Source organism: Callithrix jacchus, chromosome 2, assembly GCF_049354715.1.
Source record: "Callithrix jacchus isolate 240 chromosome 2, calJac240_pri, whole genome shotgun sequence".
In the NCBI taxonomy this organism is placed as follows: Eukaryota; Metazoa; Chordata; class Mammalia; order Primates; family Cebidae; genus Callithrix; species Callithrix jacchus.
Window position 1 is genome coordinate 98,502,602 of NC_133503.1, and position 27,391 is coordinate 98,529,992.

At 37.4% G+C, this 27,391-nt stretch overlaps 1 protein-coding gene across 2 annotated transcripts in view; it reads right to left on the reverse strand.

Moving 5' to 3' along the window:
- CAMK4 (calcium/calmodulin dependent protein kinase IV) overlaps positions 1-27,391 on the reverse strand; it is a 276,618-nt gene that overhangs the window by 8,937 nt on the left and 240,290 nt on the right. For both annotated transcript variants that reach the window (XM_008991712.5, XM_035291099.3), the window contains 2 exons: positions 6,942-7,017; positions 2,596-2,722 (listed from right to left, as the gene is read on the reverse strand). In XM_008991712.5, coding sequence (XP_008989960.1) covers positions 2,596-2,722; positions 6,942-7,017 — 203 coding nt within the window. The remainder of the gene's footprint in view (positions 1-2,595; positions 2,723-6,941; positions 7,018-27,391) is intronic.

Sequence of the window (27,391 nt, forward strand, 5' to 3'; positions counted from 1 at the left end):
TTTACATTTGAAGATACTGGTAACAATCCTAACTGAATCGTTAGGAAACTTTCTGAAGGTTAGAATCACACTCAAAGCCTCACCATTACCCTGCAGTACCTCTTATATCCAGTTCCCCAACTCCTCAGCGTTTAGTCTCTGTCAATGACACAACAGATGTGGGTTTTGCTAGTAAGTATGCATTTATGAAGCTTAAGGGTTCTTCCAGTTCTGAATTTTAAGCAGTGATAAACTAACATGGGATCTAGCTGAATGAAGGAATATCAAAGCTAACCCTCTTAGTCACTTAATGTTTATTAATGGTGAAAAGAAATAGAAGGAGGCTAAATAAGAGAACTGTTTTAAGTTAGTTGATACTAGTTACTTATGTTATGTTCCTTAATTCTCACAACAACCTAGAGATAGGTACAATTATCATCCTAGATGAGAAAAACTAAAGCATGGTGGGGGGCAGTTAGATCATAAGCCCAAGGTTACACTTCCAGGACATGACAAAGGCGGCATTTAAATCCAGGTGTGTCAGACTCTAAAATTTCATGGTGTATTTCTGGATCCATTGTTTCATCCAATAAACATTTATTGAGCCTGTGCCGTATGTGGTTCTAAGGTCTGAGTATACACGCTGTGTTCTGCCACAGAGCTCAAAATCTAATTAGGGAGGACCATTAAACATATAAGTGATGACTACTATGAACTGGGGGGTGCAGGAGGTAAAGGAAGATTTTGGCAGAAGGAACCAACTGTAGGAGAGAGGGACTGAAGGAGAAGGCAGACCAAGCTTCCCAAGGGATGTCTAGTGGCAGCTGGAGCTTGAGAATATGAGTTACCCAGGGGTGTGTGTATGTATGTGTGTGTATGTGTGTGTTTGCACATGTATGTAATGGAGGAAAAGGTGGGGAGGAAGAAAGAGAGAACATTATAGAGCGGAAGAAAGAGGCATGGCAACATTCTGAGCTATGCTGATGAGAAAGTGCAAGTGTGCTACACTAGAGTGAAGAGTGATCAAAGGAGAGAGATGCAAAGTGAGTGATGGCACAGTAGAGAGTGGCGGGCCCCAGACCAGGCAGCATCATGTAGATCTTGTTATGGGTTTTGGATTTTATTCTAAGATTCTTAAAGCAGAAGAAGGATATGATGTAATTTATTTATAAGACCATCCCTCTGGATCCTGTGCAAGACATGAGAAGAGGAAAGGAGTCCACATAGGAGACTGGAGCAGTGGTCCAGAGGGAGAGAACTGGATGGATTCAAGGGATGTTTGGGAGCATGGGGTATGACTTGAGGAAGGAGTTCCAATGACATATCTACATATCACCCATCACACACACTGACTTTCTCTTCCTAGTCATATTGGAAAAGTCATGAGCCTTATCTGTTCCATGAAGGAACACAGAGGATAAGGAAGAAATGCTTGAAGAGAAAAGAGCACTGGAAAGGGAGTCTGGACAACTGGATCAGCTCTAATAATGCCTTTCTGCTGGGAAGCTATGTGACCGTGGCAGTCATTTCACCCTCTGGCCTTTAGCAGTCTCATCTTTAAAATGAGAGGAGGACTAGATGCCTCCTAAGACCTCATGGATATCTAACCTTCTATGATTCAAAAGTCAGCTTTTGATTATGTCTGTGTGATTTTTCTCTAGTGGATCGATGATAAGTGTTTCAATCTCATGCTAGCATCCTCTTGATTTTATAAGAGGTGAATGACCTCCCCAGAAGGTATGCATTTGCTAAATGCAAACAAATATCAATATTAACTTAAGTGAGAAGCAATATAAAAACAAACAAAATGAACTATTAACACAGTGGAACATTTTTATAATGCCAATAATACATAATGGGACTTATGTTGCTACCAGGATATTTTAATAACTTTGAATGAAATTTCAGGAAGCAATATTGTTTTAGTTGAAGTATATCTAGGCTGGATACCGTGGCTCACATGTGTAATCCCAGCTCTTTGGGAGGCCAAAGTGGGAGGACTGTCTGAGGGCAGGAGTTTGAGACCAGCCTGGGCAACATATCAATACCCCATATTTACAAAAACATTTTTTTAAATTAGCTGGGTATGGTGGCATGCATCTGTGTCCCAGCTACTCAGGAGGTTAAGGTGGGAGGATTGCTTAAGCCCAGGAGTTGGAAGCTACAGTGAGCCATGATCATGCTACTGCACTCCAGCCTGGTGACAAAGGGAGATCCTGTCTCAAAATATAAAAAAAAAAATACAAAAAAAGAAATGAAGTATATCTAAATTCTAGGCACTTGCAAGACATGTTAAAACAGAATTCTTCTGTGTAAATTGTGTTAGAATTCACCCAGCACAGCTTTCTTCATAAGCAAGGTTTTTTATACTGATTCGGTAGTAAAAGCTCATTAATCCTGTAGTAATTGTAGTTTATGATAATTCACCTTGTGATGAGTGAAAAACATATCTAGATTTTATTCCCTAAGGAAAATATATTAATGAACTCATTTTATTAAAAATACTTTAAAATCGCAAGGACATATGATAGTAACAAGAGCAACATTTAAAAAAATTGTACTGCGCATTGATTAGTTAAAAATCAATTGATTTCATTTTGGTTTGGTTACACTTACCAAATCCTTGGCATTTAGAGATACTTCATCCCACCAGGGGGAGATGAAGTAATATTCACAATTCAGAATTCTCCTGAACATGAACTGATCGCCTCGTTCATCATAGAATGGTTCAAATCCACAAAGTCTAGAGGAACAAAATATAGAGAATAAAATGTCTTTAAAAGCTCAAGTATATTTCATCAAATTTCTGTAGGAATTCAAGACTGTTCTTTTCCACAGCTTCCAGCTGTGAAAGTACATCTACTCAGCATAAGTATGTAACTGCCTTATTACAACTCACTATTGATAGTGTATATATATGATCAAGGCCTCAGGAAGTAGGAATTAATATAAAGCCAACTTAGGATTTCTACAAAAAGCTATAATAATAATTATTACAAAGAAGAACAAGAATAATAATAGCTAACATTATGGACATGATGCTAAAGCCTTTCCATGGATCTTTTGACAGGTATTGAGAAGACAGACAGACAGGCAGACAGAGATTGAATAGACTTCCAATTTAGTATAAAAGGGAAGAGCTGGGATTTTTGGGAGTAAAGAAATTAAAAAGTGGAAAGAAGAATTTTCTCACTTATATTTATTCTGCCCTATTCTATGATATCTTCCATAGAAATGAATAAAGCTTTACAATATTTCTATTCCATTCCAGTTTGGATTTCAGAAAGAACAAAGACAGGAGCTATAACTATTGTCAGGGAATGGCCTTACAAGATGTGTAATATTAATATAGTCACCAGATGCAGTCAAAGAAATGAGCAGTCTCAATTTGCCTCAATTTTTGTATCATTTTCTTCTACTGAGTTAGCTTAAAAATGAATGGGAAACGTGGGAAAAAAGGGACAGAGAACTATCTCGGGCATTTTAACAAGAGAGAAAGGAAAAGCGAGCCTCCACTGTTTATAGATGGGTGAAAGTTCTAAAATCGGTAGGGACTGAGAAAGAGGCAACTGCTTAAAAAATCCCGTGCCAGGGCATATGTGTTGCTTGTGTTCCATTCGAAAAAAAAGAGGGTGGGAGGGAGGATGAATAAGACATTTTCCCGAAGGCTTCCCTCAAGCTGGCCAGGTTGGTACATAGCATTAAAAATTAAAGTGCATCCTAATATGACGAGCTTTTAGAAAGAAGCAGTTTCTTATGTGCTTTTGTTCATAGAATGTCCCACTGGGAGAATCTTTTGTCTCTTCCAGATATTCTGTAGCCAGCCAGAAAAATGTAAGGCTTGACAGTGCTGAGGCCTGGGCCAATGCATTCTCCCTTTACCTACCCAGCAGTCTACACAGAGAATCCCACTCCTGACCTGCCTGTGGAAGAGCAGCCTGAGGTGAGACGGGGCACATGTACTCACCTTGAAAAGGAGAGAGTCTGGCCTTGCCTGCCTTGCCTGCCCTGCCCTGCTCTCCACAACACTAGAAACCTATGGCCTGTTGCTGTTAGTCATGGAGAAATGAGCCAGCTTTCTAGATTTAGTTCAGGAGGTACCTTATATTTTCCCTTCCGAAAATGTAGAGACAAAAATGACCACTCAAGAGTTATAGTGCTCAAATGCCTTTTCTTTCATTTCAATATGATTAGTGACTTTGTGCTTGAGTGACAAAGGTAAAAGGCGTCAATTTAAAGCCTTGTGGCAAAACTGTAGTGTTGAAAGCTGAAAGAGTGAGTTTGAATCTCTGATGCTATCTGATTTCTGATGAGATCATAAGGCCCAGTCCTGCAGCTTTTATCTGTAGGGGCAGAGGGTTTAGGTATAAATGTAAAGATACCAGAATTCCTGGGAGAAAAATGAGAATGGCCTTCATTTTCAGCCTAATGTCATTCTTAGAAATATCAAGGCCGTACCAACAGTCTGGTGGTGACAAGCTAGAACTCTTAGAAAGAGTGAAGTTAAAATGCAACAGTAGCCTCAAGAAGAGGGGCAAGAGTGAACAGAGTTCTTTATATGGATAGGAAGAATCAAATGTCTATTCATGGCTTTATTGAAAAATGAGCCCCAGAGTTTACGTACATACAGACAAGTATCGGTAAAACAAATGCCTCAACATTTGGAAGACAGAAGAAAGCAACTGACTGAAGCTTATAATGTAGCTTCATTGTAAGATTTACTTTCCCAGGAAGCATTAACAAAATATATCCTTAGTTCTGATTCTTCATTTGGTTACTTCTATACTCTGCTCTGTCTGTCTCCAAGCCCCTCTAGTCAAATGAATGAGATGTTAGAGGTCATAGTCTCAGGTGGCCAGCAGGCCACTGAGTGTACATTAAACCAATCTAATAAAGGAGATCCAGACCCACTAAAGAAAATGTGCCAGCTGACCTTGCCAGTGGACTTCACCAATTACTAATGAACGACAGGGTAAATAAAACATCCTCAGGCTCAGGGGCTGACAGAAGTTAGTTGAGAACTAAAGAATATTAGTTGTAAGCAGCACCGTTATTTTCACTTTGGAGGCTACCCCTCTGAACCTACTAATTACCTTAAGTGTATAAACATAAAAGAAATATATAAAATAGTTTGTATAATTTGGTAATGAACTAGGGGATAGGACAGATTTTTAGAACTATCTTCAGGGTTACACTAAGGTATTTCTCAAATAATTACATTTTTCCTATGTCAGTGATACCATGAAGTTTTATGCATTCCATATATTCCAATTTTTCTGGGTAAATGTAACTTAATTTCCTACTTCCATCTCTGCAAGTTTGTTTATATCATTAATACTTAATGCCTTCCAGTACATTTCAACAATGTTCAATTGTCACTATATAGGTACATAAATTGGGTATATTTATAGTTTATGAGCAAACCTAAATTTTGGGGACAACTACAGGATTCTCTACCTCTCCAATTTCTCTCAAGCTTTTCTAAAGACACAAGGAATTGAACACTAAAAATATCTTTTTGTATTACATATTAGTAAGTGGCTATTTTATCAGGTGCTTGTTTAACCTTTTTGTCTTGGCTGCCAGTCAATGTGTATCAGGTGAACTTAGAGTTTGCTAATGTGCTTGTGGGCGGCCCATCCCACGGTCAGCCCATTCCTAGTCCATGTCACCTGGACACTGAATTTTTTAAGATCACTATTAAGTTAAAAACAAATTTAATAAAAAGCTTTCTGCTATGGACTGAATTGTATTCACCCTCCCACCCCCGAATCCATATGTTGAAGCCCCAGTTCCCAATGTGATAGTATCTGGAGATGAAGCCCTTGGGAGGCAATCAGGTTTAGAAGAGGTCATGAGAGTGGGGCCTTCCTCATAGGATTAGTCCCTTCATAAGAGACTCCACAGAACCCGCTCTCTCTTTCTCCCCACCGTGTGAGGGCATCATGAAAGGGTGGCCATCTGCAAGTCAGGAGAGGGCCTTCAGCAGAAGCTGACTGTGCTGAAACACTGATCTTGGACTTTCAGCCCTCAAAACTGTGAGAAAATAATTTTCTGTTATTTAAGCCACTCAGTCTATATATTCTGTTCTGTCAGCCCAGGTAGACTAATATACCTACTTTCAAACCCTTTGAAATTTCTCTATAAATTTGAATATTATGCATTCCAACAACTAACTTTGTAGCACTGTAAATGGCAACAACATCTCCTTGTTTTGAATTAAACTCTTGAACACACCAATATCTTATTTTTGGTTGTTCTGCAGTAATCTTCCTTCTCATTTGCTCTTCTAATTGGTTGATTTTTTTCATCTCCACTTACAGTTTCACTATTTCTTTGGCAAATTTCCTGAAACTCCTTATTTCTCATTAGACAGGAGCTCAGGAATGGAGTTAGGGATACCAGAGATTGAAATATTTTGCTCATTTTTTTTCTCCCAGAGAAATTTGTGTAGGGTGTTAAATTTAAGACCCTTGAAAACCTAACAGAAATAGGAGATAAAATTGATAGCTAAAACACATTTAAAATATTCCTGATAAGAAATATACCAGTTTGGAATTGCTTAAGAAATTAAATAGCCAGTTGCCCTTTTAAAAGGACTAAGTCTAATTATTTTAGATGAGATGCAAATAAGTAAAATAAGAGCAAGATTACACAGGTGATTTGGGGCTCATAGTCATTACTATTGTCAAGTAATGAATTGGTCCCTAAATCTGCTATACATTGCATAGCAGATAAAGACATGGAAAAACCCTGGACAAGAATTCTGGTCTCAAGAAAATTACAAAATAAAAAGCAATGTTCATTTTCAGGAAATTCTATCACTAAATGCATTTTATATGTAACAGAAAATCACAAAAAGGCAAAACGTAATCTTTATGGTTTTTATGAGAATTAGAGACACCTAAAAAACGTCACAGAAAGGTAAATAATGTACATAAAAATTGCTTTTCTTCACTTACAAGATGTAGGTGATTATTCCTACAGACCACATGTCCACCTCAGGTCCATAGGCACAACCTCTTAGAATTTCAGGTGCTGCAGAAAAAGTGAAAATTGTGTTAAGTTGGAGCCTACAGTCAACATTTGTATTTTAATATCAAGCAATGGGGAAGAAATGAATTCATCAAAAAAAGTTTCTGAACAGTTTTACAACCAATCTTCTCTCCCCAAACTACAGTATGAAGCTATAAATACGTCTATTTTAGTGAGAGAAATGATAGTCTATCTGCATCTGAGATGCGTAAAACAACACTATGAACTTTAATATTCCAAGTCAGAAGGTCATGATACTGCTCAAATCAAGTAGACAGAGCTGTACCTCTGCTACAAAAGACCCGGTACTTCAGAGGAAGTGTTGTACTTAGAAATGACAGTTAAGGGTAACAAAGGAGAGAAAGTCACAATCATGCTGCTTGAGATCTAGACCTGCTGGGAGCAGGGTGTGTCAGTGAGTGTGTGGGTCTGACAGCGCAGGGTGGGAACCAGGGCAGACTGTGAGGAGGGTTGACAAGTATCTAGTTGGGAAGCTTGCAGCAGGGACTAGGAGGTGCCCAGGCACATGTCCTGGCATTGAGAGATGCATGTAGGTCTCCAGGGAGCAGTTGATCCCAGTCAGCTTGAGGTCATGAACTGAGAAAGGGGAACTTATCTGTGCACAATGAGTAGGCTTGTATTAGTTCTGTCCACTGTTGTGAAAAAGAAAGGCTTTCTCAGCCACAAAATAGCCCTGGTGTGGAGAATAGCAGTATCTTTTATATTTTTATTACCTTAGATTAGTGAAAATGGGTGATTAACTGGATCCAGGCACTTTTCCTGAGTGCTAAGGGTGTTATTTGTTTGACAGATTAATGATAGAAGAAAAGGGGAAGTGAGAACCCTACCATCTATGGAGAAATAGAGCTGAGGCCTATTGCCCAGAGTGGCCTTTCTTGATTTTGAATACAAGTGCTGTAAGTGCTAGCAGTGTTTTCAAAGAAAGAGCTTTTTGATTAATGCTGAAGGCTGCTTGAGGAAGACCTTGGGGATGAGGATACCATATCATTCTCTGGGTGGGGGTTGGAATGTAAGTAAACAGGATTCTCTTGTCTATGCAGGCTGCAAATGTCACATTCAGTGTTGATTATCAAAGTGAGCTCTGGGGCCAGGTGCGGTGGCTCACAACTGTAATCCTAGCACTTTGGGAGGCTGAGTCAGGTAGATCACTTGAGGTGGAGAGTTTGAGACCAGCCTGGCCAACATGGTAAAACCCTGTTTCTACTAAAAATACAAAAAAATTAGCTGGGCATGGTGGTGGGTGCCTGCAATCCCAGCTACTCGGGAGGCTGAGGCATAGCTTGAACCTGGGAGAGTGAAACTCCATCTCAAAAAAGAAAAGAAAAAAGTGAGCTCTGGAAAGAGGCTATCCTCATGGGACTCTCTGGATTTATCAGACAGGAATGAATACCGTGGATGTTTTACTGACCTCATCCCATACTGGCCCTTAACTCTCATCATGCTCCAATTACGATTTTCTTTTCCCTGTGGAAACTGTGTTACATAAAATATGAGGAGTCTTCAAAATGTTCATGGAAAATGCATATGATAAAAAATTATGCCTGAATCTCACAATTTTTTATACCAAAATAAATTTGCACTAACTTGTCATAACATGTCCAAATAGGATCTAGCCTGAGACACTAAAAAGACTGTGAGACTTCAGTTTGAAAAGAGCTTCTATCTGAGCAACATGAATTCTGCTACAACTGAAGCAAGAACAAACATCAAATTTGGGGTAAAGCTTGGGTGGAAGAATGGCAAAAACACTGAGCTTTATAAAAGTTTGTGGGGACAACGTTCTAAAGAAATTAACAGTATACAAGTGAATAACTCATTTTAAGAAGGGACAAGACAATGTTGAAGATGAAGCCCACAGTGGCAGACCATCCACATCAATTTTTGAGAAAAAAATTAATCTTGCTCATGGCCTGATTGAAAAGGACTGGCAACAGCAGAAACAACAGCCAACACCACATCTCAGTGAGTTCAGCTTATGCAATTCTCACTGAAAAATGAAGTTGAGCAAAGTTTCCACTTGATGGGAGACAACACCCTTGCACCTGTATCAGATGCAGACAAAAATACAGCTTTCAATGGAAATTTTAAACAAGTGGGATTGAAATCCTGAACTAATTCTTCAAAGAATTGTAAGAGAGATAAAACACGGCTTTACTAGTACAATCCTGGAGAAAAGGCACAATCAAAGCAATGGCTACCAAGAGGTGAAAATGGTCCAGTCTAAGCAAAAGCAAATTTGTAAAGAGTAAGGGTCATGGCAATGGTTTTTTTTTGATGCTCAAGGCATTTTGCCTGTTGACTTTCTGGAGAGTCAAAGAAAAATAACATGTGTTTAATATGAGATTGTTTTGAGAAAGTTAGCCAAAGCTGTAGCAGAAAAATTCCCAGGAAACCTTCACCAGAGAATCCTTCTCTTTGACAAAAATGCTCATGTTCATTCTTCTTATCAAACAAGGGCCATTTTGTGAGACTTTTAATAGAAAACCGTCAGGCATCTACCTTACAGTACTAAGTTGGTTCCTTCTGACTTTTTTTGTTTCCTTATCTTAAAATCTCTATAAGGAACATTTACTTTTTTTTAGTTAATAATGTAAAAAAGACTGCATTGACATGGTTAAGTTCCCATGATCCTAAGTTCTCTAGGGATAGACTAACTGGCTGGTGTTATCTTGACCTCGATGCAGCTTATATTAAGAAATGAAGTTATTATTTTTTCATCACTTTTCACCATTTTCTGACAAACTTTTTGAAGTGAAACCTATATGAGATAAAGAGCCTATATGCTGAGATGAGGGTGTGGATTCTAGCACTCTACACAGCAATTCAGAAAGACGCACCCTTTACGGAACTGCATCTGCAGCCAAAATTTTTTTTTTATCTACAGGTGAATTAATCCTAGAAAAATTTTCTTTTAAGGTTTAATTAAAAAAATTAAGAAACATGCATGGCTGGTACCAACCACTATCGTTCATTCTGTCAGGTTAGCTTTCATTCTCTGGGGCAATCTGTACCCCACAGAAATTGTCTTTAAGCCCAACAGCCCTGACAGTGAACTTTCACTTGTAAAGGGGAACTTGGATTATGCTGGCATTGCAGGAGGACTGCTACTGCCTATTTTTGTCTCTGGGAACTATTCCAGCCAACGAGCTGAATGCACAGATATTGACTATGCATATTCAACATGCATTAGTCGTTTTCCACTCAGGTTTTCACATCAGTGAATCTTATCCGGTCTGAAATGCTATCAAGCCCCACACTGACATTTAAACATAAATACAGAATATGCTGAGAGAGTCTTTTACATTTTCTGGATCTTGGTTTTTTACCTCTAAAATGTAAATGAATCTCAATAGCTGATTTCCAAGTTAACTTTGAGTTTTAAACCTGCTACCCATTATATTATTAGTAAAGAATGTGTTACTGACCATTCAACAAGAAGAGAGAACAAGAACAACCATTCTAACCTGCAGACCTGTTGCATTTCGCATTTCTTCTGCTACAAGAGCTACTGTGTATCTGTGGGTACTCATCCTCTTGGCTGTAGTGCAATCAATGCTCCCACCCTGTGTAGGCCAGAGACACATACTGGCAAGGGTCAGGTGTTTTCTCTAACCATTGTTTATAAATCCCAGCCAAAGAACTCTAAGGAAAATGAATAGTGTGCTACAAACTGCTTTTTGGATCCACTTTATAGGGAGTCTGAGTTTCAAACCTAACATGGCAAGTTCCGATCTCCCATCACAGCATTAGGTGGAACCTTACTCTCCAAAGGCAATTTATTTTTTTGTGAAACATTGTACTGCAATGAGAGTAAATTTGTCGGGTAAAAAGCTAAACTTCACAAAGTGAAAAAAACAGACAAGTATAATATAAAATGTTTTTGCCTTCCATAATAAATTTATCCTAAAAATAATTACCTTTAAAAAAACTTATCTTTAAAATCATAAAAAATTGGGGTGAAACAAAGTCAAAACATCTAGACACAATTATATATCATTTTTAATAACCTTTAAATATATATATATTTTTTGAGACAGAGTTTCACTTTTATTGCCCAGACTAGAGTGCAGGTGAATTATTCCTAGAAAAAATTTCTAGGAACTTTTTCCTAGAAAATCTTGGGTCACTGCAACCTCTGCCTCCTGGGTTCAAGTGATTCTTGTGTCTCCACCTTTTGAGTAGCTGGGATTACAGGTGCCCGCCATCATGTCCAGCTAATTTTTGTATTTTTAGTAGAGATGGGATTTCACCATGTTGGCCAGGTTGGTCCTGACTTCAGGTGATCCACCTGCCTTGACCTCCCAAAGTACTGAAATTACAGGCATGAGCCACTGTGCCCAGTCCAATTATTTTAAATTACTAGTTAATATAGCATTGATTTTGTTCAGAACCAGCAGACCACACACTAGTAGTCCAGTTATGCACTTTCCAAGAGCCAGAAGATTTTTTAAATAAGAAATTTCAGGCTCTGGCACCCTAGCTTCAAGTCTCTTAAGTATCAACCTAAGTATTAAATGTCCTTGCAGGTAATTCTACTAATTTGGGATCTCCTTAGGGTGAGAAAGTTGGCTACTTTCAATTTAGTTTTTTTAAAAAAGACATCAATTAGTATATCTTTTAATTGTATAAGCACTCTGGCTGTCCTTCATATCGTTTCTTACTTCATTATCAAAACAAAACAGAAGAAGAAAATTATTTTAAGATATAAAACGGCTTTCTTAATAGTTTTCTTTTTCTTTTTACTTCAGTAGCACTGGGAGAATAGGAGGTGTTTGGTCACACGGAAAAGTTCTTTAGTATTTCTGAGATTTTGGTGCACCCATTATCCAAGCATTGTACACTCTACCCAATGTGTAGTCTTTTATCCCTCTCCCCCCATCCCACTCTTTTCCCTGAATCCCCAAAGTCCATTTGTATCATTCTTATGCCTTTGTATGCTTATAGCTTAGCTCCCACTTATGAGGGAGAACATATGATGTTTGTTTTTCCATTCTTGAGTTACTTCACTTTGAATAATGGTCTCCATTTCCAATCAGTTTGCTGCAAATGTCATTATGTCACTCCTTTTTATAGCTGAGTAGTATTCCATTGTGTGTGTGTGTATCACATTTTTTTTAACTAACTCATTGATTGATGGGCATTTGGGCAAGTTTCTTTTCATATAACTTCTTTTCCTCTGAGTAGATATCCAGTAGTGGGACTGTTGGATCAAATGGTAGTTCTACTTTTAGTTCTTTAAGGAATCTCCACACTGTTTTCCATAGTGATTGTACCAGTTTACATTCCCACCAACAGTGTAAAAGTGTTTTTCACAACATCCACACCAACATGTATTATTTTTTGATCATGGCCATTCTTGCAGGAGTAAGGTGGTATTGCATTGTGGTTTTGATTTGCAATTCCCAAATCATTAGTGATGTTGGGCTTTTTTTTTTTTCATATGTTGGTTAGCCATTTCTATATCTTCTTTTGAGAGTCCATTCATGTCCTTAGCCCACTTTTTGATGGGATTGTTTTTTTTCTTGCTGATTTGTATGAGTTCCTTGTAGATTCTGGGTATTAGTCCTTTGTCAGATGTATAGATTGTGAAGATTTTCTCTCACTCTGTAGGTTATCTGTTTATTCTGCTGATTGTTTCTTTTGCTGTACAGAAGCATTTTAGTTTGATTAATTCCTATCTATCTTTGTTTTTATCGCATTTGCTTTTGCATTCTTGGTCATGAAGTCTTTGCCTAAGCCAATTTATGGGAGGGTTTTTCTGACTTGTCTCCTAGAATTTTTATGGTTTTAGGTCTTAGCTTTAAGTCCTTGTTCCATCTTGAGTTGATTTTTGTAGAAGGTGAGGAAAGAGGATCCAGTTTCATTATTTTACATGTGGCTTGTCAATTATCCCATCACCATTTGTCGAATAGGGTATCCTTTCCCCACTCTGTTTTTGTCTGCTTTGTTGAAAATCAGTGGGTGTAAGTATTTGGCTTTATTTCTGGGTTCTCTATTCAGTTCCATTGCGCTATGTGCCTATTTTTATACCAGTACCATGTTGTTTTGGTGACTATGGCGTTATAGTATAGTTTAAAGTCAGGTAAGGTGATGTCTCCAGATTTGTTCTTTTTGCTTAGTCTTGCTTTGGCTATGTGGGCTCTTTTGTGTTTCCATATGAATTTTAGAAAAGTTTTTCCTAAATCTGTGATGAATGATGGTGGTATTTTGATGGGAATTGCATTGAATTTGTAGATTGCTTTGGCAGTATGGTCGTTTTCACAATATTGATGCTATTCATCCATAAGCATGGAACATGTTTCCATTTATTTGTATCATCTATGATTTCCTTCAGCAGTGTTTTGTAGTTTTCCTTATAGAGATCTTTCACACCCTTGGTTAGGTATGTTCCTAAGTATTTTAATCTTCTGTAGCTGTTGTAAAAGGGGTTGAGTTTTTGTTTTTTTTGATTCTCACCTTGGTTGCTGTTGGTGTATAGCACAGCTACTAATTTCTGTACATTAATTTTGTATCCTCAAACTTTGATGAATTCATTTATCAGATCTAGGAGCTTTTGGCAGGAGTCTTTAGGGTTTTGTAGGTATACAATGATACCATCAGCAAACTGACAGTTTGACTTCCTCATTACTGATTTGGATACCCTTTATTTCTTTCTCTTGTCTGATTGCTCTGGCTAGGACTTCCAGTACTATGGTGAATAAAAGTGATGAGAGTGGACATCCTTGTCTCGCTCCAGTTCTCAGGGGGAATGGTTCCAACTTTTCCCCATTCAGTATAATGTTGGCTTTGAGTTTGTCATAAATGCTTTTATTATACTATGGTACAATCCTTCTATGCTGATTTTGCTGAGGGTTTTAATCATAAAGAGATGCTGCATTTTGTCAAACGCTTTTTCTTAGTCTATTGTGATGATCATGTGATTTTTAATTCTCTTAAAAAGACTCCTGTTAATTTTTTGATATTACCCAGTAGATATATGTGGTATATCACATTTATTGACTTGCCTATGTTAAACTTTCTCTGCATCCCTGGTATGAAACCCACTTGTTCATGACAGATTATCTTTTTGATATGCTGTTGGATTTGGTTAGCTGGTATTTTGTGAAGGATTTTTGCATCTATATTCATTAGGGATATTGATATGTAGTTTTCTTTTTTGGTTATGTCTTTTCTTCGTTTTGGTATTAGGGTGACACTGGCTTCATAGAATGATTTAGAGGGGATTCCCTGTTTCTCTATCTTTTGGAATAGTGTCAATAGGATTATTCCCAATTCTTCTTTGAATGTTTGATAGAATTCAGCTGTGAATCCATCTGGTCTTGGACTTTTTTGGTGGCAACTTCCAAAATTAACATTTCAATATTGCTGCTTCTTATTGGTCTGTTCAGAGTTTTTATTTCTTCCTGGTTTAATCTAAGAGGGTGGTATATTTCCAGGAATTTATCCATCTCCTCCAGGTTTTATAGTTTATGTACATAGAGGTATTCCTAATAGCCTTAAATGATCTTTTGCTTTTCTGTGGTATTGGTAATAATATATCCCATTTTGTTTCTAATTGAGCTTATTTGGATCATCTCTCTTCTTTTCTTGGTCAATGTTGCTAATGGTCTACCTTTTTTTCTTACCATTTTAAAGAACCAGCTTTTTGTTTCATTTATCTTTTGTAATTTTTTTGGTTTCTTTCAATTTCATTTAGTTCTGCTCTGATCTTAGTTATTTCTTTTCTTCTGCTGGGTTGGGCTGGGTTTGTTCTTGTTTCTCTAGTTCCTTAAGGTTTGACCTTAAATTTTTGTTGATTTGTGCTTTTTCAGACGTCTTGATGTAGGCACAAAAAGGTAGGAATTTTTCTCTTAGCACTGCCTTAAGTGAAACTCAGATTGATCCTTTGGCAATACCCCATTAGTAGGTCAGAGAGAAGAGAAGGAACATTTATTATTTACAGAACTTCAAATAGTAGAGGAAGCTTCAGAGGGTAGAATTGGGAATTGTGAAGGGATGTTGCAAGACACAGATTTCTGGCTCAATATCCAAAACAATATTCTAACAACTAAAGCTGTCAGCAGTAGGGGCGATCTCCTTGGTTTGGGAGTGTTCACAAAAGCTGATTGACTCATCTCTCAGGATCCAAGGCTATCAGCAAGGGAAGAGAGGGAAGACTCCTGTTATTTTTTTTATATTACCCAGTAGATATATAGTGTGTGGTATTAAATAATACCACTATATACAGACAGAACACTGGCTATATATTCTATGTATGTAAACAAAGTTGATGATTATGGCAAACACTTACTTAAATCAAAGTTAACCAAATATATTTTGGCTTGAGATGGCTGATAAAATAGAAGTCACCAATATCCTCTCCTGACTTCTCATGTTCTTTCTGAGTTTAGAGACTGTCTTTTAATGTAATAGTAACCCTTAACTTCTGGGTCTCCACACCACAAATCACTTTCAGTGTCCACTTCTATAGAACACACAGCTCTTAAGATTATTTCCATTGTCTTGACATTAGATAACCTGATGACTATGTGCCTGGGTGTTGATCTTTATGTAATAAATTCCCCAGGTGTTCTTTGAACTTCCTGTACTTGAATGTCTAGATCTCTAGCAAGGCCAGGGAAATTTTCCTCAATTATTCCCACAAATATATTTTCCTGACTTTTAGATTTTTCTTCTTCCTCAGGAACACCCATTATTTTTAGGTTTGTTCATTTAGCATAATCCCAAACCTCTTGGAGGCTGTTTTCATTTTTTAAAATCCTTTTGTCTTTATTGAATTGGATTAATTCAAAAACTTTATCTTCGAGCTCTGAAGTTCTTTCTTCTGCTTGTTCAGTCTATTGCTGAAACTTTCCAGTGCATTTTGCATTTCTCTAAGTGTGTCATTCATTTCCAGATGTTGTGAATGTTTTTTACTCATGCTATTTCCCTAAAGATTTTCCCCCTCCTACCTCATATCATCTTTTTAAATTTCATTAAATTGTACTTCACTTTTCTCTGGTGCCTCCTTGATTAGGCTGATGATCAACCTTCTGATTTTTTTTTCTTCTGGCAATTCAGGGATTTCTTTTGGTTTGGATCTATTGCTGGTGAGCTAATGTTGTCTTTCCCGGGTGTGAAAGAATCTTGTTTTGTCATATTACCAGAATTATTTTTCTGGTTCCTTCTCATTGGGGTAGGCTATGTCAGAGGGTAGATCTGGGGCTAAAAGGCTGCTGTGCAGATTCTTTTGACACACAAGGTATTCCCTCAATGCTGTGCTCTCCTCCTATCTCTAGGGATGTGGCTTCCTGATAGCCAAACTGCAATGCTTGTTACTTCTCTTCTGGATCTCAGTGGAGCTCAGTGGAGCTACTGGGGTCTGGGCTGGTACTTGGGACCTTTGTCTGCACAGAGTCCTGTGATGTAAACTGTCTTCAGATCTCTCAGCCTTGCATAGCAGCACCAGCTCCAGTGGAGGTGGCAGGAAAGTGAAATGGCCTCTTTGAGGGTCCTTAGTTGTAGATTTGTTTATTGCAGTAGTTTTGTATTGGTTTGCCTCCTGCCAGAAGATGGCACTTTCAAGAGAGCATCAGCTGTGGTAGTAGGCAGGATCAGGTGATAGGTAGGGCCCTAGAGTCCCAAGAGGTTATATCCTTTGTCTTCAGAGTTTTTCGGCTGGCTCCTGGGGCCTGCAGGAACAATCTGCTTCCTACACAGGGTCTGTGAATTCTCTCCCATTTGTATATCTTCCTTTGACCATTGTCTATTCATGCCCTTTGCCTAGCTTTTTTTTCTTGCTGATTTGTAAAACAGTTTTTTTAAATGTATTTAAAAATACTTAGAATCATCATCTTTTCAGAATTAGTAAATAATCATTTATTGATTTTTTTCTGGCTGTATTCTAAGTGAATCCAAGCTGTCTGCCACCTCCTAAAATTGTCTTATCAATTCATGTTATTGCTCATAAAACACTAAATGATACAATGCTCTCATAAAATCTCATATTCCAATCTCCAATGCAGAATAATTTTGGTAAAGAGTCTTAGAATTCCCAAGATGTCAGACTTTTTTTAAAAAAAGCAAATTTAACTAAATATAAAAATTATAGAAAAACTCAAACCTTATATATTCATTAACATACCATCTAGGCCAAAGAGTGCTTTTTTTAAATAAGTTGATGGCACCATTGAAACATTTAGAAATTGAGTGTTCCTCTAGAGATTGGGATCAGAATTTTACTTTATCAAATAAAATCATTGTAACTACTTTTGGAAATGATCCTGAAATAGAAAGCATCAGGTATGGCCTAGGGCTCACTTATAGGGACCACTGGTGGTAAATTTGCCTTCTTTCCTTAAATCCCCAGGAGAGAAATTAAGGGATGATTTTGGTCATTGACTCTACTTCCATTTTATCGATGCCCTAGATGAACTTTATGATTCTTTCTTACTTACTGAGTTAAAACTACAGAGTGGCATTCTTCATCAGAAAACCTTTCAAACTATAAGTAACTCTTGGGAAAAATTTGAGGGAGACTAAGGTGAATGAAACCAACAGGTTCATTCATTTACTCATTAAAGAAATCATCAAATATTTATTAAGCACCTGCTGTGATAGGCCAACTATACTTGGGGGTGCTAGGGGAATAATGGTGGGGTTAAAGAGAACAAGTCCCTGACATCTAGGCGCTTACAGGTGGGTGGGGGATGTAGACGTTAATCAAAAACATCAAAGGAAGAAATGCAAAGTGATAACTGGAAGGGCTTGGTGGGAGAATGTCTTGTCTTTAGTAGGGGGTTGGTCTGGTCACAGAGGTCAACGAATGCGATTGAAGCAAGTAAAGTTTAAACTGAGATGTGGAGGATCTAGGGAAGTTAATTAGGCAAAGGGCAAAGAGGCTGAGGAAAAAGAGAGAAGAGAGTTGCAAATAGAAAAAGAAGATATGCAAAGACCTAGGGGAACTGGAGGAACTGAAAGAAGCCAGCATGCCTGGAGCATGGCTCAGGTATCCATGCCTATGTGTTATGAGCAGTGCCTGTGAGGCAGGTAGAGGCCAGACTGCAGATCCAGTAGGTCCGGGGTCTTGTTTGTTTCAAAATTCTCTCCACTCTTTCTTTTTTAGCAATTCAAAACATATGGTAAAAAAATCTATTTGCATTTGCATCTGAAATTCTGAATCTGACTTTCCAGAATTATTCTCCATATTAGAGTTAGGGGAAAACAATGTGTGTGTGTGTTTTTTTTTTTTACTGTAGAGGCTTGTCTTGAATTCAGAGTTTACTGGGAGCCATAAAAATCCACTGTATTTTGAGCCCAGCAACTAGAGTCTCTCTAAACTGTGCCTCTGAAAAGGAGGAGGGAGGAGAGAGAAGGGTGAAGGACACATGGGATTTATCTAGGGAGGTAGAAGAGCAGTGTTAGGAAATTCTCTGCCTCTATCCTTTTCCTAGCTTGGCCTAGGAACCCAGAGGAGAAGAATGCACCTGGGGCAGCTGCCTAAAGGCAGCAGTGCCCACAGTTGTGCAGACTCCCCACTGGGTGCTTTTCTCAGCATCTGTACTTTGTATGGTCCTTTGTTTAGCTGTCATCGACATTTGCTAAGAAACGAGCACAACCTGTTTAACTTGGTGCAATTTTTGATTTGATAGGAGAGATAATGCCCCAGTTCAGGAGACTAAATGCAGTGACAAAGGTGCAGATGAGACTGAAAGACACCTGAGACTTGCAGAGGGGGTTGCCTCTGGCTAGAAGCAGCTGTGTCCATTTACTACAGTGACTCTCAGAACATTCTCAGTCCTATGTGTGTCATGCTCCGAAAGGTTGAGAAAGACTGAGAAGGTATTTGGGGCTTCGGTCATTTTAGTTTTCTGTGACTGGAGAGTGGTGTAAGAAAAGATAAAGTTAGGTGTTTTGAAACACAAATGATGTTCTTTATGTTCTAACTCACTCTTTCCTTTCTCCAGGGCTCTTGATTTTTCACACTGCAATTATCAGTCAATCTGACTCCTACTTCATGTTTTTCATTTAAGCTGTTAAAAAAAAAGTCTTCCTTACCACCAGAATTATATGATTTTCTCTTTGTATAAATCTTATATATGAGTGAAAATAGTCTGTTTATTTTCCTCATCTTATTTTTTATTTTTTAAATAATATCTTGAAGAGAAAATCAAATATTTGAAAACACCTAGTGCTTTCAAAAAAGGAAAAAAAATACAACTCATTTTTATTACCCTGTGAAATCTGCTTTTCTTTGAAATTCCATCAAGCCTCTATCTTGAAGTCACTGCCATTTTCTCCAACTATGAATCAGACCAAGTCTTCCGGTCACTACAGAGTTGTGATGGATGCTGGCAAAGTAGTAGTAGCTGCTGAAAAGCTACCTTTCAATTGTTGTGAAATGAAGTAGAATAAAATAAATAAACCTATCTCATCCTAATATTGACATTACATAAAAGTCTCTTCAGTAGATGGAGGTGCAAACATAAAGTAGCGAACACGGAATTTAAAATGTCTCATGTGTTAACTATGAAAAACATCATGAGGCAGGTGGACTGCCTGAGCTCAGGAGTTTGAGACTAGCCTGGGCAACACGGCGAAACACTGTCTGTACCAAAATACAAAAAAATTAGCCAGGTGTGGTAGTGTGCACCTGTAATCCTAGCTACTCAGGAGGCTGAGACAGGAGAATTGCTTGAACCCAGGAGGCAGAGGTTTCAGTGGGCCAAGATTGTGCCACTGCACTTCAGCATGGGTGACGGAGCAAAACTCTGTCTCCAAATAAATACATACATACATACATACACACATACATTATGTTTTTCTCTAAAGGAGATACAAACCTTCTCGCTGATGATTATCAATAATAATTCTTGCAAAACTTTTTATTTTTCTTTTATGCATACCCTTTCTGTAATAACATTTTAAAGTGGAACATTCTGTAGGTGTTCTGGTCCAAAATAAGACATTTTAAGCAACTCTTCTACCCACTTGCCATCAATCACCTCTTCCTTTTGACCTCTTTTCCTCCCATCATCCCACCCTCACATATGTAATAATAGAGTCGAATCTTCACGGAGCTGTGAAATCTCTGGCACAGTTGGTTCTGTTCTCGAAGTAGTATCTTCTATAGAACTGGGCATCAAAAATGATTTATGGTGTGGAGACCCAGAAGTTAAGGATTACCATTACATTAAAAGACTTTCTCTAAACTCAAAGAGAACATGAGAAGTCAGTAGAGAATACTGGGGACAATCTCTTGAGATTCAATCTTATCAGCCATCTCAAACCAAAATATATTTGGTTAACTTTGAGTTAAGTAAGTGGTTGCCATAATCCTCAACTTAGTTTACATGTATAGAATATATAGACAGTTTTCCGGTGGTATTATTTAATACTACACATTATATAGCTACTGAGTGATATCAAAAAATTAACAGGAGTCTTCCCTCTCTTCCCTTGCTGATAGCCTTGGATCCTGAGAGATGAGTCAATCAGCTTTTGTGAACACTCCCAAACCAAGGAGATCGCCCCTACTGCTGACAGCTTTAGTTGTTAGAATATTGTTTTGGATACTGAGCCAGAAATCTGTGTCTTGCATCATCCATTCACAATTCCTCATTCTGCCCTCTGGAGCTTCTTCTACTATTGGAAGTTCTGTAAATAGTAAATGTTCCTTTTCTTCTCTCTGGCCTACTAATGATGATGCTGCTGAAGGATCAGCCTGGATTGTCTACTTTTCTGCCTTGGGGATGCCTGATAGTCTCTTGACTTGAAATACCATCTATATGCTGGTAACATCCACATTTTTATTAGTAGCCAAGTTGACATGTGGACATACATTATTTTCTGCCCACATGTCACCTCCACTTGGATATCTAACAGGCATGTAGAAATTAACAAGCCCTAGGCCTGCTGTTCCAAACATCTTCCCACCTCAGTAAATGTTAACTCCATTCCTTCAGTTGTTAGTTATCCCCTCTCCTACCTACTATTTTCTTCCCTTGTCACTGCATTCCAATCAACCCACCAACCTTCTTAGTGGACCGTAAAGATAACTGGTGTGTTCTTGCGTCAGGTTTAGTGTGCCCCATCCCCTTCGCCTGGAACATTCTTTTCCTAGATATCCACGTGGTTTGCTCTCTCTTTTCTTTCTCTCAAATTTTTGCTTATATATTTCATTCTGACACAAGCCTTCCTTAATTACCCTGTTTAAATTGTAACTCAGGCTCCTTTTCCAACTTTATATTACTCCATAGAAATGATCACCTCTTTCTGTATAATGTACATATTTATTGTGGTTTTCTCCCACTAAAATGTACTACAGTATACTTAAGGAAGAGTTATTTTGGTCTTGTTTTTACTGCTATATCTTTACAACATACAACAGTGTCTAGTGCATAGCAGAAGTGCAACAAATATTTATTAAATGAAACAAACCCTGACTGTTTTACACAACTGAAGTTCCATAGAAACCATTTTGTTCAGGGCAGTACCAAACCAATATAAACACCCCAAAGACGCAGTTTTCTTCAGATTTCACACTTCTAATACGGCTTAAACTAAACTCATGTCCAATCTGTAAAGTCCATTTCCTCTCTAAATCAAGAACAAGATTAGCTCTTGATGACCTTTCTTCACCACTCTGTATCTGTCCCTACTTTTCCTTTTCTTGGCACTCACTACTCAACTGATACAGACGCTGAAAGCATGCCTGTGGCAGTTGTATGATGGCTTGGTGACACGATCTCCTCAGGGAGAAAGAAGGGTTATGGAAAGAAGGGGAGATGGATGTGGGGGACCCTTCCCACCTGGTTATCAGTCTCTGCCTCACTTCCTCTCCTCTTCCCTGACGGTCTTTTTCCCATTGTCCAAAAGCTACCCAAGAACCCTAGTGTGCAGCATACCAGATGGTCAAGTAGAAAGTTACAGTCGGTGCAATTGAAATTTTACCATGCATTTAATTAACTAGATATTTTAAAAGATCATTGCAAAGATGAATTTACCACTTTGGGTGCTTAATTAATTCTTGGGTGAGATCATCCTTTACTTGATTGGATTCTAGTATAATTTGATACTCTTGTTATTTTACTGAAGCTATTTATTCTTTGGGAAATGAACACAAACACTATGTGTTTTGTGAAACTATTCAAAAGCTTCTATTTTAGGTTATGAAATGTATTCTTTGATTTAAATTTTCCTACATTTTTCATATTAGTATATGTTCATGTTTAGAGAAAATGTTTATTGGTTAACCTAACTTTCTGTTTTGTTGGGAGTTAAGCAGAGATCTCTTTTGTTCAACTGTTAGCTGCTGAAAATTTCTTACATTTTGGTGAGTGAATCTAATGGTTATTTCTTTTAAAAGTAGTGATATGGCAAGTGTGTGGAATCAGCCTTGAAATCATGAAAGGGACCTAACGGAAGACAAGACTTGCTTAATTGTGCTGTGTAATCTTAGAAACTGTTCTGTGAACAGCATATTAAGAAATACTTTCAATGGTAATATTCATATGACATGTTCAAATGTAAGGTCTGCTTCATATGTTCTGATAAGCTCTCTAGAAATTATTCTTATTTAAAAGCTTTTTAGTTGATGGATTCTTGAAAATGGCTCTGTAAAATGCATGTGTGTGAGGAACAGAAAATTATTCTGTTTACTTTTAATAAGGTACTTTTAAATGTATCCTTTTAACCTATTAAAATATCCCTTTTTTCTCTGACTGTAAAAATTTCAGAAACTCATAGTCCCACAGCTATCTCGAGAAACTTGAATTCCCCTGATAAAGGCTGTCAGAGCACTGGGTCATCTCTGAGGAGCTCACTGACCTCCATAAATAAATACAATGCAGTGAACTCTCAGCACAAAGGTGGCACTGGCAGATCAGACGCTGGGACCAACTCAACGAACTTCAGCACATCTCCTGTTTCATTCAGTGTCTGATCACTGAGGAGACTTGGTCTTCCTGTAGTCATCAAAACTGAGAAACAAATCCCGTCTTTTGTCCAATCATTTCCAATTTTGGAATAATAATTTTAAGTAGGAGAATATTCAGTTATACAAAAGGATACATTTTTCAGTGTAACTTCATACTTACCCAGTAGGAAGTGCCATATTTACCTAGTAAAAATACCAAAATTTCTCAAACTATTATTTGGAAAACAGTAGTCTTAAAAAGATTATATTTATTTTCTCTATCATTTTTTTAAATGGATTATCTTTTTAAAACCACTCTGCATTATAAGGAACTGTAACATTCATATTTAGTAAGTTTAAAAATCTAAAAAAACATTTTAAAATGTCTATAAAACAATAAAGTTCAGAACTGTCAATGTTATTTAAATCTCAAGAGGAATTTTTTTGAAATATGTCTTTTTATTTTTAAACTAAAGAACTGTGCAAGAGATGCAGTAATTTCAAAGACCCTCAAACCAACTCCCCAGCTATTAGGACTTACTGTTGTGAGAACAAAATGGAAAAATCACTGCATAATCAAAGGAATTGATACCTTTTCAGTAGTAATAAGAAAATGATGAGGATGATGATACTCATAATTATTGTAATGACTTCAGTAATGCCTAACATTTATTGCATGTTTTCGGTACCAGGTACTGTGCAAGAACTTCACATACATTAGCTTATTTATTCTATTTATTCTGTATAACAGCCCTATGAAATAAATGTTCTTATTATTCCCATTGTATAGTTGAGGAGACTGAGATTTAGAGGGTTTCACTAACATATTCAAGATGAAGCCTGAAGTAGGAACAGCCATCTGATTTCCAAGCCTAGTAAAGCATGAAAACATGAACAACAATACCACAAGAGCAACAACAACCAGCAATCTACGCCTGTGAGCAACAGGTAAACAGGGCCAAATATGGCCAGCCCATCCCTGTAGTTACATATATAATCTGCAGAGAAGGCAGACTGTGAAAGACACCTGCCATGCCCTAGGGTAGATGAGCAATATATGTATGATTTTAATACTGAACATCAGGTTGGTGACACTGGCTTTTTTAGCCCATCAATATTTGCCGATCCTTTAGGAGGTGTCATTCAAGGATAGCTTTAAGGGCTGGAAGGCAAGGGAATCTCTCTTTTACCTGTCACTTTTCCACACTTTCACCATGCCCTTCACATGCCAATAGCTAAAGTGCCACATTTAATCATCTCTTTATTATACTATCTCCATTTATAATTACTGATAATTATGACAGAATTGGTTAGCAAGCAGTGCAAGCTTTCAAGCCTGAATCAGTTATAGTATATATGAAATATACGTATTCCTTCTATATGGAAACTCAGAATAGTCTTGTAGAATATTATTATTCTACAATATTATTTGCAGAATTAGGCACCTGCAGACTGTAAGTACAGAGATTTTTGCATATGATAGGAGCTTATTCTTCAGTTGTTAATAATTAGCCTTGATTTTCGTTTAAATAGAAGCACAACATATATTTGCCATATTGAAGCCTGAAAATAGCAAAACACTATGCTTAGAGGCATAGCACATGGGATATTTTTATGTATTAATACTTCCTCTGAGTTATGCCAGTAGGACTGTCTCAGAAAATAATGAGACCTTGGCAAATGCCAAAAGAAAACAAACTCTAACAGCTTGTAGACTCTGAAAATAAACTTTGAATAAAGACAAGTACAAATATGAAACATGAACATACATAAGCTTATGAATAAATTAGATAACTGGTATTAGACTTTTTTTTAACCTAACCCATTAACATATTGGTTTCTCTTCTACTCTAACAACTTGTCCTTCTTTTCCAGGATTGGCGTAGGTGGGTTTGAAACATCTACAGACTTCAAGCCTTAAATATCTAGACCAGTTAAAACATTTTGTTAATAGTGTATAGTTACATTGCAGCACATTTATTAGGAGCTATGGCCTAATTGATTTTTTACTTTTTGTGTGTATGTGACCTACTTCTTTTATCAACCACAAGATGTTGAGAATCCCTTCAACGTTGAACTCTTTATGGGTTATTTTAGAAAACTAGTCATTGATTTCATTTATCTGCAGCACAAATTTTAATTTTCTGGCCTGGAGTTTGGTTTTGGCTGGGCACACTTCCCAGGAAATAATGAGTATTTGCTTAAACATGAAGCATCTGTGATTTTTCTTTTGCGATTCACTTATAGGAGAACCCTCTGTTATTAATAGCCTGGGGCAAAGGTTCTATGAAAGTGACAGAATGCGTGGCTTTTCCTTTTTTACTTCCTGAGAAATGACAGATGGTATAACATAAACACTCAGTCTCTTAAAAGATGTAATATGAAATACTTTTCATTAAAAGTAAACAGTAGACACAGTGCACATAAGGATAATTGACTTTGCATATAATCATCCTAACAAGCAATGAAACCAGCTCACACCTCATCTCTGTCAATAATACGGGTGTCATTTAACCTTTTCAAGTTAAATGCTGTATTGCAAATATTTTAAAATTTTCTTTATATATATTATGATGTTTTTGACATCTTAAAAAGCCTTTCTGGCTGCAGAGAACCTGCCTCTCCTGGGGCTTGTTAATTATGAAAGATAACAAAGCGCCCCAGCCTGCGGCATGCCTTTCACACACAGATTAACCAGTCCAGTGCCATACCTCCTCCATCTGATCTGTACACCCCAGAAGGGATATTCCTCTGTCTTAATAATCCAGGACCAGGAGCCAGGCAACCCACACAAATTATTCTGAGTAGCCTTGTAAACTGTTCACCTGCCTTGCCTTGCCTTGCCTTTCCCAAGAAACTCCCCCAAAAGGCGGTGGCCTAAACCTTCCTTCTTCCTGTCTTCTGCCACCTGACCACCCTAGTGTCTTTCCTGTGTGGCCCTGAGGGGCCTGCTGTGCCTCCTGTCTCTAGGATCGGTGAGTGTAATACACTTTTTTTCTTTCTGAGCCTCTCCTCTGTCTCCTCTTGTGACCACATCTGATTGACCATACCAAAAAAGAATACAAAAGAGTTTCTGTGTAAAGTCATGCTTTCTATAGAATCACAGTGATTCTCACCAGTCTTGAGCTTGGGTCTCATTTCCAACTCTTTCTATAAATGGACAGTTTTCTCCCCACCAACTTATTCTCAAAAAGATACATGGCAAACTGATGACAGTATGTCTCTGGGGTGAGGGAAGAAAGGGCTAGAACTGATTTTCAAAGGGAATTTTAGCTTTACCCGTCACCAATCTAATTTTTGTAAGAAAGATGAGACAAATATTCATAACCATATTAAAATTTACATTTAATTCAAAACCCTAGGTATTGCCTCTGCTCTAGGTTATCTATTTCCTGGGCCTTAGTATTATGATGATTTCTATTTTTCCCAAGTGTTTTCCAATGTTTCCTATGTCACTACACACAAGTGTATCCTTAAAATCCTACCCTCCTCTTCTGCTCCTATGATGAGATAACATTTTAGTTTATTTCCTTTGGGTCAAGAATATGTATGAAGACACAAATATTTACTTATATACAATTGGAACCTTGCTCCAGTAAAGAAATATGTTGAACTTACTTGTTTTTAACTTCCAAGACTGCCCCAGCCTGTACAATACTAATTCCATTTCAATATTTTGCACTTTAGAGCCAACAAAGCACTTTTATCTTCCATCTCAATCCCCGAAATAATTCACTAAGGTAAGTAGAATCTACCTCCCAGCCTCTATGCCAGGCTTCCTTGCTGCTTTCACTTCCTTTTCTTATAATATGGTAAACTACTTTTTCCTGATAAGCCACTAACTATAGTAGAATTATCTTGGTCACTTTCAACCTCTTATTTCCCTCTTTCCTCATTATTTACCATCTAAGCTGAAATAGATATTTGCAAGAGAAAATAATAATAGAAAATAAGCCTCCATTATAAGACGGCATTATTTGTATTAAGGGCCTGTTTATTGAAAGGACAATAGATTAAAATAGTATTTTTATAATTTTTTAATATTTTAAAAAAGTAAATAGCTGGATTTAGGAGTAGATGAAATATGTCATCTGCTGAAAAGCTAAGGAATGACATCAGCATGTGTGTAGATTTCTGACATTAGAGTGTATGTAGAAAAGAGCATTTACAATATCTAATTCATCTGTTTTCTTTCTATCCCTTTCCCCCTTAAATTCATCTGTCATAATAAGTCATAATGTTATCATCAAGATATTTACAAAATAGATACTTGATTAAAAAATATTGCCTTGATTAAAAACCTTTGCTGGATCACCATTATTTATCAAGTCAAGTCTGAATCCCTTAGCCTAATGGTATACATTCTTAAAACATATGGTCCATCTGACCTTTCCAAGTCCATTTGTGCCCTCTGTACCAAAAACTCTGTGTTCTAGTCATATAAAGTTGACAAAGTGACAA